At 42.4% G+C, this 17,114-nt stretch overlaps 1 protein-coding gene across 1 annotated transcript in view; it reads right to left on the reverse strand.

Moving 5' to 3' along the window:
• The window catches only part of LOC144773425 (glutamate carboxypeptidase 2-like), a 508,326-nt gene that overhangs the window by 414,710 nt on the left and 76,502 nt on the right, over positions 1 to 17,114 (reverse strand). Inside the window, exon 2 of the mRNA XM_078658419.1 lies at positions 6,791 to 6,899. Within this exon, the coding sequence (XP_078514545.1) occupies positions 6,791 to 6,899 (109 nt within the window). The remainder of the gene's footprint in view (positions 1 to 6,790; positions 6,900 to 17,114) is intronic.

The following is a 17,114-nucleotide window of genomic DNA, read 5'->3' on the forward strand; positions in this document are numbered from 1 at the left end:
GCTTCTACACTTTCTTACAGTTTGTAGTTTACTATGTCCTGTTCGATGTGTCAAGCTTAATCTAAAGTTTGAAATAAGAACACATTTTAAAGTTTTCACTAAATACGATTGTCACCGCTCCCCAAACATCTCAAGAGGAAGGCAGCCTCTCTAATTTGGCTTGCTGCTCTTCATCCTTAGGTGATGTCCATGCATGCACTGGGTGGACCTGGTGCTGACCTCTTAAAAATAATTCTGGGCACAAACACCTATTATCTTTACATATTAAGCACTGATGTCATGGTATGTGAACATCTTCAACCTAGCCATTGTGGAACCCAGGTTTTAGCCTGGAAGAAGAGGAGGCAAAGGACCTCTCCCTGCCCGATGATCTTGTAAGCCAAGTTGGTTGGTCCAGAGAAGACATTCCTGAAAGGGGAACATACCAGCACACAAACCAGCTAGTTCTGCCAGCACTCTCAGCACTCACACACTAGGGCCCACACTTTAATGGAAGCATTTGTTCACCTCTTTGCAGTGAGAAAACTCACACTAGCTTATAATAATAAAAATATTTCCTATTTGTCAATCAATCAATCAATCAATCATATAACTTGTAAAGTGCACTACTCACCCGTGAGGGTCTCAAGGAGCTGGGGTGGGGAATGCTGCTACTGCTCGAAAAGCCAGGTCTTGAGTTTTCTGAAGGTCAGCAGAACTTGGGTCTGCCGTATATGGATGGGGACGGTGTTCCAGGTCTTGGCGCGAGGTGGGAGAACGATCTGCCGCCGGAGGTTGCTCTTTGGAAGCAGGGGACTGTGGCGAGGGCGAGGTCAGCGGAGTGGAGCTGGCGGGTGGGGGTGTAGAAGCTGAGTCGTCTGTTGAGGTACATTGGTCCAGTGTTGTGGAGTACCTTGTGTGCGTGTTTGAGGAACTTGAAGGTTATCCTCTTGTTGACCGGGAGCCAGTGCAGGTCTCTCAGATGGGGTGTGATGTGGCTGCGGTGAGGGATGTCGAGGATCAGGCGTGCAGAGGTGTTCTGGATGCATTGGAGCCGTCTCAGGAGTTTGGCTGAGGCTCCTGCATAGAGGGCATTTCTGTAGTCCAACCTGCTGCTGACGAGGGCCTGGGTGACCGTTCTTCTCGTTTCAGTGGGGATCCACTTGTAGATCCTGCGGAGCATACGGAGGGTGTTGAAGCAGGAGGAGGAGACGGCGTTGACCAGTTTAGTCATGGAGAGGGTGGAGTCAAGGATGACCCCTAGGTTGCGTACGTGGTTGGTGGATGTTGGAGCTGTTCCCAGTGCGGTCGGCCACCAGGAGGAGTCCCAGGCCTAAGGGGTGGATCCGAGGATGAGGACCTCCGTCTTGTTCGAGTTCAGCTTCAGTCGGCTGTTCCACATCCATTCAGCGACGGACTTCATTCCTTTGTGAAGGTTGGTTTTGGGAGTGTGGGGGTCCTTGGTGAGGGAGAGGATCAGCTGGGTGTCATCGAAATAGGAGATGATGTTGAGGTCGTGCCGACGGGTGACGTGGGCAAGTGGTGCCATGTAGATGTTAAACGGAGTTGGGCTGAGGGATGAGCCCTGGGGTACGCCGCAGATGATCTCGGTGGCTTCGGAGCGGAAGGGGGGGGAAGGTGGACGTTCTCTGTGTTCTGCCGGAGAGGAAGGAGGTGGTCCAGTCCAGGGCCTTCTCTTGGATCCCGGCATTGTAGAGGCTTCTTCGTAGTGTGTGGTGTCGAAGGCGGCTGACAGGTCGAGGAGGATGAGGGCAGCCGTTTCTCCGTTGTCCAGCAGGGACTTGATGTCATCGGTGGCGGCGAAGAGGGCAGTCTCTGTGCTGTGGATGCTTCGGAACCCGGACTGGGAAGGGTCCAGGATGTTGTTCTCCTCAAGGTAGCGGGTCAGTTGTTCGCTGACGGTCTTCTTGATGATCTTTGCCGGGAACGGGAGCAGGGAGATGGGACGGAAGTACTTGAGGTCCTTGGGGTCCGCCTTGGGTTTTTTGAGTAAGGCGTTGATCTCGGCGTGCTTCCAGCTCTCCGGTAAGGTTGCTGGCTCGACCGGAGGAGTTGATGACTTTTCGGAGATGGAGTGCGATGGATGTGCTGGCTTTGTTGAAGATGTGGTGTGGGCATGGGTCTGACGGAGATCCGGAGTTGATGGTGTTCATGATCTTGATGGTGTCGCCGTTGTTGATGTTGGTCCAGGAGAGCAGGCGGTTGGTGCGGATGATGGTCGTGGGGGCGGAGGTCTCAGTGGTTGTTGGAGTGGTCGTGGCATTGAAGCTGTCGTGGATGTCTGGGATCTTGTGGTGGAAGAAGGTGGCCAGTGAGTCGCACAGGTCTTGCGAGGGTGGGACGTCGTTGGTGTTGGAGTTCAGGTTGGAGAGTTCCTTCATGATGTTGAAGAGCTCTTTACTGTTGTGCCCATTGTTGTCTAGGCGGTTTTTAAAGGAGGCCCCTTTGGCGGATCTGATGAGTTGATGGTGTTTGCGGGTGGCGTTCTTGTGGGCTGTGTGGCTGTCTGGTGTTCGTTCACGGAGCCAGATCTTCTCCAGCTTTCGTCAGGTTTGCTTGGAGGCCCAGAGGTCTTCAGTGAACCAGCTGGCTTTCTTGTTGGTGGGACTGTTGGAAGGTTTCTTGATCAGGGCGAGGGTGTTGGCGCAGTCATTGATCCACTGTCTGAGGTTGCGGGCGGCGGTGTCGGGGTCGGTGGGGTTGGCGGGTGGGCTCTGGGCGAGGGTGGTGCTGGTTAGCTGGTCTTTGGTGACTTTGCTCCAGCAGCGGCGAGGCATCTGTTGGGTGCGGTGGTGTGTGGTGGGTTTCTTGAAGGTGAAGTGGATGCAGTGGTGGTTGGTCCAGTGGAGTTCGTGGTGTGGTTGAAGGAGACGTGGGGGCTTGCGGAGAAGATGGGGTCAAGCATGTGACCGGCGGAGTGGGTTGGTGTTGTGACGAGTTGTCTGAGTCCGAGGTTGGCTAAGTTGTCGATCAGGGTGGTGGAGTTGGTGTCGTTGTTCTCGAGGGGGAAGTTCAGGTCTCCTAGAGGATGTAGTCCGTGGAGGCGAGAGCGTGTCTGCTGACGAAGTTGGCGATGGAGTCGCTGAACTTTGGTCGGGGTCCAGGGGTTCTATAGATGAGGGTTCCGATGAGGGTGGTGTTGGGGTCGGTGTGGATCTGGAAGTGCAGGTGTTCGACAGTGCTGAGGGTGTCGTAGGTGTTGATTGAGACTCTGAGAGTGTTCTTGTGGATGATGGCTGATTCCTCCTCCTGCTCCGTTGGTGCAGTCCCTGCAGTTGAATTTGTAGCCTTCCGGGACGGCTATGGCTATGTCGGGTGCAGAGGCGGGGTTCAGCCAGGTCTCCGTCAGGAAGGCAACATCTAGGGAGGTTGAGTCGAGTAGGTCACAGAGTTCAGCGGCTTGTTTGCGGGTGGAGCGGGTGTTGAGAAGGATGCATCTGAGGTGGTTGGGTTCTATCCTGGTCAGTAGCATGGTGGGGCGGATGCTTGTAAAGCTGCAGTTCCAACAGGTGAAAGCTCCGTGGGTGCGCTTTGGGGAGGCCAGGAGGCAGGTGTGTGATCGTCCGGTGTTGAGTGCGTGGAGGGTTCTGGCATCATAGCGGTGTTGAGCGTTGTGGCATTCGCGGGGTCCAGGGGTCCTGGCGCTGGGCACGGTCCAGGTGCGGACAGGCTTGCCTTAGGCGCACCAGCGGTGCGCCCGCTGCGCGCGTCTGCTGCGTGGCCTCCCTATGAGGGGATGTGGGAAGGAGGAGCAGCTGGGAGACGGGAGCGGGGCGGCGAATACGATTGCAGAGGGGGCGGGCCGCAGGGACGCAGCGGCTGGAAAAACGGGCAGGACCGTGGGAGAACTGGGCACAGGAAGGAAAAACAAGTTTTTACTGTGCAAACTTACCACCCCTTAAGGTTACAAGGTGCTGGGAGCTATCAGGGAGATTAATTGAGCTATTGCCCAGAGCCAAATGGTGCAGAGCTGCCTTGGGCACCGAGGATCGAACCATGAGCCCCTTGCTACGGAGTCAGCCACTCTGGTCGATGCACCACACCTTCAGCACTGTCTCAGATTAGTAGTCACACTGCAGACATCACTAGTACACTCCTCACAGAGTTAGAGCCTCACATTACTGAGAGCACTCTGACGTCCCACACACTAGCCACTGAACTCTGCCAGGTGTGCACAAAAGGTAGCTGGCTCCCACTAGACAGAGCTCTCACAGCCCTAGCAGAGTAGCAGATTTGCACAACCGAAGCACTCACACCCATCACAGTAGCAGTCACTGACTAATGACAGCACACTCGCACCCCAACCAGACTAGGAACCACAAACTATAAACATGCCTATCACACCTATCAGAATAGCATTCACCCACTACTGAGAACACTCTTAAACCCATCACGGACTAGCATAAAGATCTGCTGGGAGAGTCCCAGAATTTGTGATTTGTGCATGACTTGTTAGTACTCAAAGGAAGCAATGTACAGAGATTATACTGTATGTCAAAGTTAAATTTAATTTGCCACATTTTGAGCATTTGTCTTTGTTCTCGAATGCTACCAGTTAAATCATTCAGTGCTTCATAGTCACACCAACATTTTAGTACTGCTTTTCGGTTTTAAGGCATGCACTCGGTTTTGGTTATAAAAATATGGTCACCCTTGACTACCAGTAAACCAAATAGTTGGCTTACAAATTACAAATTCCTTTTTATTGGTTGAGGAGTTTGTGTGTGTATAGCATTGGGGCAGGGTGAGTTACTGAAAGCAAGAACGAGTCAATGGATGGATGTATGGATTCATGAGAGCACAGGGATGGGAGCATTAATGCACTCTCAGTTATAACCCTTTTATTGATGTAACCAGTAGACCGCGCTGTAGTACTTTGAAAAGAAAATATAGTAATTAGGTCAATTGAACAGAACAGCTTCCAAAATACACTGAATTGTCAACTGAAAACCCAGGACAGGAAAAGAAGTGTAAAGGTGACATCCAGTCGCCCTACTAACGCTATGCATGTTAAATATCCATTGTGCTCAAAATACGTCATAAGATTGGAGGTGGTGTGGGTTAAACCCTGTGCTCATTCTAGCCCACCGTTCCTCTCACTTTTTTAACTGTCTTTGGTTAGTAGGTTTGAGATTTTTGTACCTTGGACAATGATCACTTTTAACATCTTCAAAGTTTGTAAATTCAAAGGACATTCCAATACTAATGCGGTCAACTTTAGTTATTGCAAAATGGGTATGCTTTGGGTGCAGTAGAGAGGAATGTGCCCTGATCCATACAGACAAGAACTGGTCTGTTTATAAATATGAGTATCCTCGTTGCAACCCATGGGACCTCTAGTAATCACTTAAGGTACTGACGCTTTCCTTTGTTTCTGATACACGGAACCTGTAGCAACGGCAATGGAACTGAAGTTTGCTACATGAAGCAGTAATTTCCTAAATTGCAAAGTGCCTATTGCAGCTTTTCAAAGGCATGCAAGGGAGCTCTTAACCCACCCCACGCTCATGACGAGCTCAGCTCGTCATGAGCCACGGTTCTCGTGTGCTCATGACGAGCTGAGCTCGTCATGACCGTTAGAACGCTCACACGCGGGGCTAATTCCCCTGCTGTGCTGGGCATTCTAAGGAACGGGCGTGGTCAGCTCGTCATGACCACATGAGAACCGTGGCTCATGGCGATCTCAGCTCGTCATGAGCACGGGCGCTGTGCGCGCACCACTCCCCCCAGCACGGCAGGGGAATGAGCCCAGCAGCCAAGGGGTTAAAGAAACAAGTGAGACATATTGGCCTTGCCGATCCTAGCAACTTTATTTCCTATTTTGTTCCCTATGTTTCCAAAATATTTTTGCTCTTTGACTTATTTTGACTAGCTGCAAGAATAATCCAGAAAGAACCTCACATAGGCCCTGTTTGTCTCAGGTCGGAGTCCTGTGCACATTCCTAATGGTATGTTTAGATGTTGGTTCTTTACCTGTTTGTTCACATCAAGCTTGCATGTATTTTCTAGCCTGTTTCCCTCTTTCCCTTTGTCTCTCACCTGCCTCATGTTTATGGTCTGGCTTGACAACACTGCTGTTGCCAGACAATTATATGTGCATCACTAGAAAGGGGCTTAGTCTCTGCCTGCATGTTGGGAGCCATGAGTACATGCTTTGATTGGGCAGACGTGGTGTGCTTCTACAAAAAGAAGCCTCCACACAGCTATGATGATTTTGTTTAATTATTCAGCTGCCTGAGCTTGAACTTTCAGGGGCACAAACATGGCATTGTAATGCTATTAATGTGTCTTAGATAAGTAGATTATTTATGATGTTTTTCTCTGGAAGCAGAGAAGATTAAAGGAGGGCAGGCATTAAGGTACATTGACGTTTAGATCTAGATTGACAGTGCAACTGTCACCTCACCTTTTAACTTACACCAAATTGTTCTACAGGTCTTTTCTTCCACACAAATACATGTCCATTCCCATGCCATTTACTTGTAATGCTTCACATTAACATGCAAAATTCCTTTAAAGCCACAGCTATTGGCATTGCCAATGCTTGTCCCCAATGTATGCCCTTGCCTGCCACTCTACATTTGTGAGTCATTTCCAGGATGCTCAAACTGATATTTCTTGACTTCAGTAGGATCCGCCCTCATAGTGCCATAAAACTTCTTCTCATTCGGAAAAATCCTGTAGGCTATTAAATGATTGCTTGGTTGGAGTAGCCAAATTCTAGAGCACTCTGATGTTGCCACATAAAACAATCGCACTTAAAATTAGTTTAATACAAGTATATACTTACTGTAGAAATGTTCTGATATTTTCAGCTTTCATTTCAGCCCAAAACTTAGTTCTCATATTCTGATGCTTACTAACTGTTATTCTGTCTTCGTTGGGCCTTGTGAACCAGCCTGCAAAACATATCCAAAAGTACATTTTACCAATCAGACCAAAAATAATTCAAAATTCAGAAATTCTAAATTATGTTACTAGTGTTTGTTAGACCTGTCACCCTTGGTGTGGTTTTCCTCTAACATTTTGCCTTCAATCCCACTGTTTTGCTGACTTTGTTTCTGCTTGCTTTAGGACTCTCCACACTTTACCGCATTTACCAATTGAAAACGCTCTTAAAACATGGTAGAATTGGCTTATACCCAATTGGCACATTTAATTTACCTGGAAATCCCTAGTAAAGTGTTACTGCCTGTACCAAGTACCTGTTGATTAAACGCTACTAGTGGGCCTGCAGCACTGATTCTGCCACCAACCCAAGTAGCCTCTTAACTTCCATTGCAGCCTCTGAACCTGTTCTTTGTTGAACGTTTAAATTTCTCAGCATTTTCCTAATATTTCACTTGCGATGTTCCGACTTTGTCTTTCCCACTTCTGACAATGGCAGTTTAAATAGTGAACAGCAGTGAATTTGGTGGCTAAAGGCCATATGTATCAAAAAGTCATTTAGCGATTCTCAAATAGCAATTTTTTGCGAATCGCTATTTGAGAATTGCAAAATGCTATGTATGTAGGATTTGCAATAAATTTTGCGAATCCTACATATTCCTTAATCGCGAATCTCAAATTGCGGTTTGCAATTAAGGTATACCTCCCCATTCATTCCTATGGGCCTAGAGGCCCATAGGAATGAATGGGAAGACATTCTCAATTTGCGATTAGCAATTAGCGAATAGCAAATTGAGAATGCAATTTCAAGGGTACAAGGGTGTCAAAAAGACACCCTGTTGCACCCCTGAAATAAGCATGGGTGCACATGTGGCACACATACATGCGCTAAGGGCATGTATGTGCGTCACAAGACAAAAATCAACACAAAGTGAATGTGCATCTTGCACACGTTCTGGAAGAATGATTTTGAGAGAAACAAATTAAAAGCACCGTATAAGCATCCTTAAGTTGTAGAAATAGTGAAAATCATATACTGAATGGCTAATTGGTCTAACTTATTAGTTGTATAGCTATAAAAACCATTTTCAAATAGGATATAATTTATATTAAACATGAATATGAAAGCTATCACTAAAATGCATTCGAATAACCTAATATATGAAAGTATATTTGGCATACATATTGAGCTTATTTGCCATTAAACTAAGTCAGATGTTACATTAAAATCATACATATAAACACACTAAAAACTTGAAACTGTCTTCTTTTACTCTCATTGTAATGCACATTGAAAAGTTGATGCAACATGTATATGCAACAAGTTAGAAAGATGAAACTTTCCATGATGAATCTGTATGTTAATAGAGTATTTTCTTTCCTTATAAGAAATTAACATTTTAATGTATAGATTTATGTTACATATATACGTATAGAGGTTCTCAAAATGTAATAGTGAGTCATACCAGTCATTGTAAATTGACAAGCAATAATTCCCCGATGTTAACTGCTTGAAGTAATGCACAGATTAATTTATACTTGCTTATATGAAAATATATTTGTTTATTAATAATGGTATATTATTTTGAAATGTATTTCACTTGACATACATTTCTAGGCCTGTTTTTTCTCATTACATCTATAGAATGGAATTTTATTGCAACTTGTTCATGTAGCGTTTTTGTACTTTCCCATGAAGAACCCAGAAGAAGTTGAAACATCTTGTATCTGACTTATTGATATTTAATGGAGGACTCAATTGTTGAAACTGATGGTACAGAAAGTTTCAGAAATTAATAGTCTTTTCTAGATTAAACTGTGTGTCTTGCATTTGATGCTCATTCCCATGATCTACGTGGGAAGATATTGCAATGTTTCTTTCTTAAACCTTGTGAACAGAACTTTATTGTATGATGATGGTGTGACACTGACGGTGTGGCACAATGGGTGTTACGTACTTACTCATAATCTATATTATTGAAATCTTCTCTTGGAAGTTGCCAGTGTTGTGTAGTCTTCTGTTGAAGATGCTAACCTGGTCTTCATTCTTTCCCATCACTTCTCCTTTGCCTTACCTTTGCTGGAGCAGATGCCATTTGCTCCTATTCCTGGAGGACATACAGACTACCTGACATTACCTAGCTTACCTTTCCCCCTGCTCTGGTAATAGCAAGAACCCCTGCTAAATGAACATTCCTTGGACTGTTTAGCTGAACTATAACTTGGCAATGTTCGACAACATTTTTCCTTTTAAGAGCCTATACTCACGAACATTTCCTTTAAGGATCTGTCCTATGGACTTGATCAACTTTATTCCTTAGACTCTGTTTAACATGCGGTTTTACACTGCACTTTTAACTAATTGAATAGAGACTCTTTACTGTATTTATCTAATTGTTTATTAAATGTTGCTGATAGAGCATGGATGTTATCTTTCGACTGTCTCTATGAATTCACCCTAGAAAATAATTATTTGTGGCAATACTTTTTGAATATGCATGCGTGTTAGGTTACCATGTTTAATAAAACAAAGTTGAAACTTTATTAAGGTACTACATCGTAAAAGCATGCAGTATGTTAGATTATGATGACATTTAACCATAAACAAACTAATGAAAGGTTTAATAAATACATTAGGATGTTTCTCTCTATGCGTAAATGGATGACATAAATAAATGATAACATAGAAAACTCTATGAAAGAAATACAAACTGTAATGTGTTATGAACACAGTAGTTAACTTTAGAACATGTAATAATGAACACTGACAATGAAGAATAATAGATGTTATAATGATTTGCGTTATGAAAAAGTATATTCTAAAATGTGCCTTGGAATCATGGATGATGAATTAACCTATTATGAGAAATAGAAAATTGCTGAATAGAATGCAAAATGGAGTGTTAAATATTTTTTAGGGGTACTTTATACTTACACGACGTATATGTAAATTATTAATTTGCCTAATTGGAGAACTAATGTCTGGTTTCCAATAACTTGAACATCAGATTTTAGCATGAATTCATTGTACACAAGCTGTGTTTCATGAAGGCCCAAAACTTGCGTTCCTTTCCTAATAAGAATTTATGAACTGAATAGTCGGAAGCCTATGGGAATCTTTCGTAAACTTTCTACTTGTGCCCTAACAATCAATGATTCCTTTCATGTTTGTAGCTCATTCGACTGGACGTGCAACAAAATTACTTCCTAGAGCACATGCCTGGGAAAAAACTGACAAATGATTAGAGCATGGACTCGTCTATTTCCTAGATGACACAACTAATTGTATGACGAAAGTAAAGTGGTCTTAAGGAAATTCAAAGTAATGGATTACTTAATTATTACGGATTTATATACTCTTTGTTCACCACATCATCTCATCCTACTGAAACTGACGAATGAGACAGAGTGGTCTGAACAAATTGGTGATGTCAAGGGGTGTAAACCCGAAATCGATGGCACATAATTGCCCAAAGTGAGGGTATGGGCAGTTTCTATCTTGTTCGCCTTTTCAACCCACGTTGCGGTACAGAGACTGATGATTTGGACTTCCAGAAACTAAAACGAACTGTGACAAATTACTGTGCCTGCTGCTGGCTTGTATGCTTTCGTAGTGGAACCTTTCCAGCTGGAAGTTTTACGACAACAGGTGTGGCATTAATGCTGCAGTGCAGACAGGGAAGACAAATACTGACCATGAACTGGTCATTTGGAGATTACTGAACTTTCACCTAGAAGGTTGTATGAGGGTTATTTGCATTATAGGACTCACTTCTCATGATACAGCTGCGGAAGATAATTCCCTTCAACTTGATTCTCACAGCTTTGTTAATGCTTATTAAATCCTTTTAAGTCGTAAATTAGATTGCCATGCAAATTTCTTTAAATTCGATAAAGATACCAACTGAGAACACTGCTCATTCGGTTTCATTCCTTTGTTGTGGTCAATTTATCTGTTTTCCAAGTTTACTGATCTAAAGATAGATTTGGTCTAAGATTTAGTCTACGAATATCCATTCCAGGTCCTCAGATGATAATAGTTCAACTCCTACATATTCTAATCCCTTTCAGCACAGAATAAGATTCATCAGAGGCCCTGGTGAGTTTAGGATGGTAGCTGAAGTTATTCTGGCATAAAATATTGTGATCATTTGCAGCAGAAATTCATGAGGCCCAATAACTTTACGCTACAGCATTGCCTATAATTTCCAACTAGTTATAAATCTAAACTGAACTTCTTTAATGTCGGAGTCTCTTGATTTTTATGAATGTGCTTTTTACAGGGGCTGTGTTTGGATTTTTTAAATTAAAAATGCATAATAGAGATAATCATAGATTTGTCTACGAACACCAGGTTTCGCTGTTATTGTTCTGCATTGTAGTTGTAGAATTGTTAGTCTGTATGATCCTAACCCATTTAAACTTCTTTAGAAAGTTGGGACTGCAAGTTGCCATCTTATACCTTTACAGTATGGTCTTCAGAGTATTATATTTAAATCTGTTTAGTAATTTGTAAACTGGTTACTAATCTCTGGTCCTCAATAGTTAACCAGAGAGTGACCACTCTAGTTTTTTTACTCCCCATTGGGATGAGCATGATCCATTGTGGGACCAAGTGAGGGTAGCAAAGAGAAACAAGATAAAATCCAGCTAGTAGAAAAAAGTAAAAAAATAAACATATTTGTGGCCCCGGGAAATGCTGGGTCAGGCTCTACTGATTGGATTTTTCTCGTTTGGGTCTTGAGTTATTTATTAGCATTTACTCTATGTTTCTGAATCGGTGTAGGGTTTTTTCTTGTGCTGCGTTCTCACTCTATTACTATTTGAAGTGATCCATAAATACTTTCAACATTGCCTCCATGTGAAGCCTGACTGCTCTGTGCCAAGCTACCAGAGGATTGAGCACAGGTTAATTTGGGGTTTGCTTGTGCCTCCCCCTGACAAGGATTGTGGTTCCCCCTCAGCCAGTAATCCAGTTTCCTAAAGAATTCTTGTATTATTTTAGTGATTTTAAAGTCATTTGCCTAGGTGGTTCCACTCAAGTTAACATTTACACTACTTGGGATTCTTTCCTCTAATCTTCCAAGGCATTATGTTCTATATACAGAATATTTAAAGTGCCTGGGAGGTATTTTGTCATCTCTTCTCACTTTACTATAAAAATCTGTTAATATTTCTGAGCATATCCAAGATACTCTTTTTAACAATCCTGGAGGTTTTGTTGGTGGTAAAAGAAGATGAAGACTCAACAAGCTGGGTTTTGCGTTTACTAAAAAAGTGAAGGGGAAGGCAATCCCCCCAATTCGTATTTTTAGACTGGGTTCAATGGTAAGTCCAGTTTCATTCTAATTTACTTTCCCTCGAGCTAATAAGTCCCTAAATATGCATGGCATTAATGACCGGTCCAACCAAAACCGCTAAGTTTTCCATTGCCCTTTGATTAATTGCCATCTTTTGCTTAAGGGTAAACAAAACCTACATATAACTGCATGTTGTTGTATCGTATTTCCAATGCAATGCATCGTTCCTTCTTCTTTGCCCTTGCTGCTCAGCCAGTGTGGATGTGCTGTGGAATGTTGGTGTGCATGGTGAGGTAATGGAACATTGGGATGCCTAGTTGTGGAGTGTCAGTTGGTAGTATGGGCTGAGCAGCAAGAAATTTGCTCCTGGTGGGGCTCAATCCTTTATAGGCTTAATGGCTTAATGTCTGTTACCATCTAATACAGACAATCTAGATACCTGCATTAATAAACCTTCCTCATTTATTCTACATCTCAGCTGCTGGACTAATTTACCTTCATTACAGTTGGCGACGATCTGGAAAAAATCTCCGAGTACCATTTTATGGATTACAAATTTTATATTCTGAAGAAACTATAAGGTAAGAACCTCTTGAAATTACAAGCTACTTACTTTATAGCATATTGGCACCCCTGATGCCACCAATTGGTTGCCCCACCTTTAATGTGCCAGTTCATGCTCTTCTAAGTCAGCTGTGTGCCTTCAGCGTATTGCTTGCCTCCCTATTCTCCTTCCTGGGATGAGATGTTCCTCTTTGCGCCCTGCTGCGTGTCTATTCCCAGCCTGACGTGTACGTATACACTATTGAAATTAAGCTTCTTGTCTCTTTAACTGGCAACCTGCTGCCACTCCTGGTGATTAAAATGTATCTACGTCGTGCTGGGAAATCTATAGCAGTGTTTTGGAATTTTGACTGTTTCTACTTTTTCATTATTGTGCTTCACTACTGCTTCTCTTCTCCTTGGCAGTTAAACCGCTACTGACATTTCCAAGTTTTCACAAGCTTACACACAGAGTTCGCGTGCAGCCTTACTTGCATTATACTTCAGTGTCTCCATGGTTTCCGTACGTTCCTCCCATTTCAATGTATTTGCTGATTCTGTACGTTTACATGCTTAGACCTGCCGTGAGCCAACCGGTTCTTCATTACAAACATGCTGCCATCTTGTGTTTGGAGGCACCACCTCTTCACTGGAGTCATTCTGTTTCCTTTGGTTCTTAGCATCCTCTGCCAACCACGTTTTTTTTCTTGAGTCTCAATAAAGTCATTGTGTTATTGAAGAATTTCTTGCTCCTCAACCGCTTGACTGTGACTGTCCAATCTCCTTACTTACCTTGTGCTCAGATAAGTTTTCGTTTCTTCAAGAGGAACCAAATTGGAGCCAGCGTGGAGTTCTCTATACTGATTCCGAACTTTTTACTTTGCTGTACACTAAACTCTGCATACATCTTTAGGTACCTGGATTAGAGATGAACTTCGGGTGGGGACTGCTCACCGGGGAGAACTACCAGCTTTTTAAAATTGTCTTGTGTATTTTTCCAATGTTTTACTGTTTAGTGCTGCCATATTTTACAAGCATGTTTCACACGACTACCATGGTAACCAATACCATAGTGACCGATGCAGGCCATCACTGTAGTGGTTCTTCTTATCTTCAAAGTTTATCTAATTTTACACAAGTTTGGAACGTGCTACATGTGAACTACATTGCTAACCTGTATTTGCTTGGTGCTTTTTTTACTTTCTTTGTGAAGATGCACATCATATTTATTTGGTGCAATCTTTCTTTACTTACAAGTTCTGTATGGGAATTCTTCTCTGTTTGAGGTATTATGATAGTCTTTTGGCTATGTGACTTTCCATGTCACCTACATTTTTCTTGCATATTTTACATTACAGTACTTTGGTTACAAGTTTAGTTAAGGGAATTTTCCCTGATTGAGGTATGCTTTATAATGGCCTTTGGCTATATGACTTTCTACCTGTGCAGTTCTCTCTGTGGACTCCTCATCTGTGTTTTCCTTGCATTATTCTTTATTTTACAGTACTTTACTTACAAGTTTCCGTAAGAATTTTCCTCTAGTTGAGGAATGTGTTGTTATAGTTTTCTTGCTATGTGACCTTCCACCGATGTGCATTTGTCACCTACATTTTCATTATGCTTTACTTTATAGTATTTGGTTTACAAAGTTCCTGTTCTTGGGATCTTTTGCTGCGATTTTTATTTATTTCTGTCAGGTTCTATTGGCAAAAGTATTGTGCATGGATAGTTTGGCATTTGAGGTAGTCTCCTCAAATTTTCATTATTGTAGGTACTTCTAGCGGGTGTATTTTTCACCCCTCTTTATGTGTGCGTGTAAGAGTTTCCTATTTGGTTTCTTTTGCTGGGAGTATCTTGTGCTTTACAGTTGTTCTTTACTTTTCATTTTGGCGTTCGCTGTTTATCATCTACATGCATGTCTGGCCAATTAATGTGTACTGGTGCACTCTGGACGTTTTGTCCTGTGTTCGTATTTCTGCTTGTGTTAGTATTGCTGCGCGTATTATGAGAAATGTGCTTTATCCTCACTTTTTCTTCCCCATTTAAGTGTTTTCATTGCAATATCGTGTTCTCCTTCAGCCTTTAACATTAATTTTTTTGATCTTTTATTGAAACCAGGTTTGTATCCTGTATTCTCTTGTTATGTTTTTTGCTCCGAAAAAGGGGAAGATGTCTGTCATGTCACTATTCACTTATATTTGCATTGTCTTCTCCTTCCTTAAAATAGTGTTTCATTTTAATTTCATCTTATGTATTTATTGATTGCCTTCCCATGAAATGCTTTGTGCTGTCTAGTTTACATTACGTTGTTGGCAGCATGTTCCCATCAGTGTTGCTTATGCTATTCATATGCTTACTTATGGTTTTATCATTTTGTTGCTCTTATATAAAGGGGGAAGATGTGTTGTATCTTGTTTCCAATGCAATGCATCTTTCCTGATTCTTTGCCCTTGTTGCTCAGCCAGTGTGGATGTGCTGTGGAATGTTGGTGTGCATGGTGAGGTAATGGAATGCTGAGATGCCTGGTTGTGGAGTGTCAGTTGGGAGTATGGGCTGAGCAGCAAGGAATCTGCTCCTGGGGGGGCTCAATCCTTTATGGGCTTAATGGCTTAATGTCTGTTACCATCTACTACAGACCATTTAGATACCTGCATTAATAAACCATCATGATTCATTCTACATCTCGGCTACTGGACTAATTTACCTTCATTACACCAGTCTTTAGCTTACATTGCAGAGGGAAGTTTCAAAATTCTCACACTTCCATAATAAAGTCCTAAATCTGCAGCTTCCAAACTCCAAAACCTTTCATTACCATAGATGAGCAAACAGTCTAATATTCCCCTTACTGTTTTTTAATAAACATATCCCTGTTGGGAGAAAATGCATTAGGCTCTTTGCCAGAAAATAAGCTTGTAATATAAAAATAGAACTCAGGTAAGGCCTCTATGGTAATATAGTACATAATACACTTTTGACTAGTATATATATTCTAGGTAGTTGTTACAGATTCAGAAGTTAAAGAAATTGCACAAACCAGTCTAAATGTGTGATGCAGCCACATGCACGTGATCCTCATGGTTTTCATGGCTATCTACCAAGGGAACACATTTTATAAGGATATGTCAAAAGGGCAAAACCCCATGGTAACTCAAGTAGGGGAAAAATATAGCAAGCACCTTCAGCAAAACCTACTAAACTGTTTTTTTACAAAACTTGGATGAAGTGAAGCAGCCCGGTACAACTTACAGTCGTTTTGTGGTTTGCCTAAGAACCATTTTTGGTATTTTTCTTTTTTATCAACAAAGCTCAAAAATGGGGTAAAATAAATAGAGATATCTTGACAGGGGTAGTAACTATTTTAAATTCAAAACATCACTCATCATGTAAACAAATGATTGGTGGTATAAGAAGCCAGGGATGTTGTGTGGGGGAGGTCCTTGTGGGTTAATGCCCCTTAATAAAATAGTTTCATTATTTCACCCACCGATTCAAAATTAATATCCCTATCACAATTGTTCAATCCTGAAACACAATTGTAAGGAATATATTAACTCTGAAATATTCTCGTTTCTAAATGGAAAAAATGTAATCTGCATGAGTATTATTTATGGGCATAGCTGGTGTGTGGTGTGGTCGATGGTTTTTTTGGCCACAATAAACTAAACCATACCTATAAGTCTCAGATCTAAAGCACAGTTAGATAAAACGCCAATTGGAAGCTATGCGTTTGCAAATATACACCTCTATTCACTATGTGCATTAAACAAGCTTAATGGTAGTATTACACATAAGGGAAGACAGCTTTTGCATCAACTGAGTGAGAGCATCCTAGTAATTATCAATGGTGTTTATGAAACAAAAATGCATGCATTATGTGTCAATAAGGCTTTATCAGTGTCAGGAATATCGGTAGGCAACACAAGAGTGTGTCAGAGAGAAAGTCTAAATAGCCAGGAAACAGAAAAAGAGAAAAAGTTATGGAAATATGATAGGAAGGGAGAACGAGTGAAGGGGGAGAGGGAGAGAGAGAGGAACATACAAAAAACAGAAAACAACTAAGAGGCCAGAGTAACACAATATTTTGGTATATTATGCTACTGGTATATGCATCGCTCAGGTCTGCGACTGAAAAGGGCTCTTTATATTATGTATATTTATAAATAGCACTATCACCCACGAGGGTATCCGGATGCTGAAGGCATAGGTCTTATACACATATCTGCAATGGGCTCACTTCTCTTTGCAAATGCCATTTGAAAAATATGGTGGACAGACATGGTGTTGATTGGCCAGGTAACAATGCAGGCACTGGGCACAGTCGAACTTGTTTCTTGGAAAGAATCTCAATATGAGAGTTTGGTTGTTCCAGGCAGGTGATTG

Source organism: Lissotriton helveticus, chromosome 8, assembly GCF_964261635.1.
Source record: "Lissotriton helveticus chromosome 8, aLisHel1.1, whole genome shotgun sequence".
In the NCBI taxonomy this organism is placed as follows: domain Eukaryota; kingdom Metazoa; phylum Chordata; class Amphibia; order Caudata; family Salamandridae; genus Lissotriton; species Lissotriton helveticus.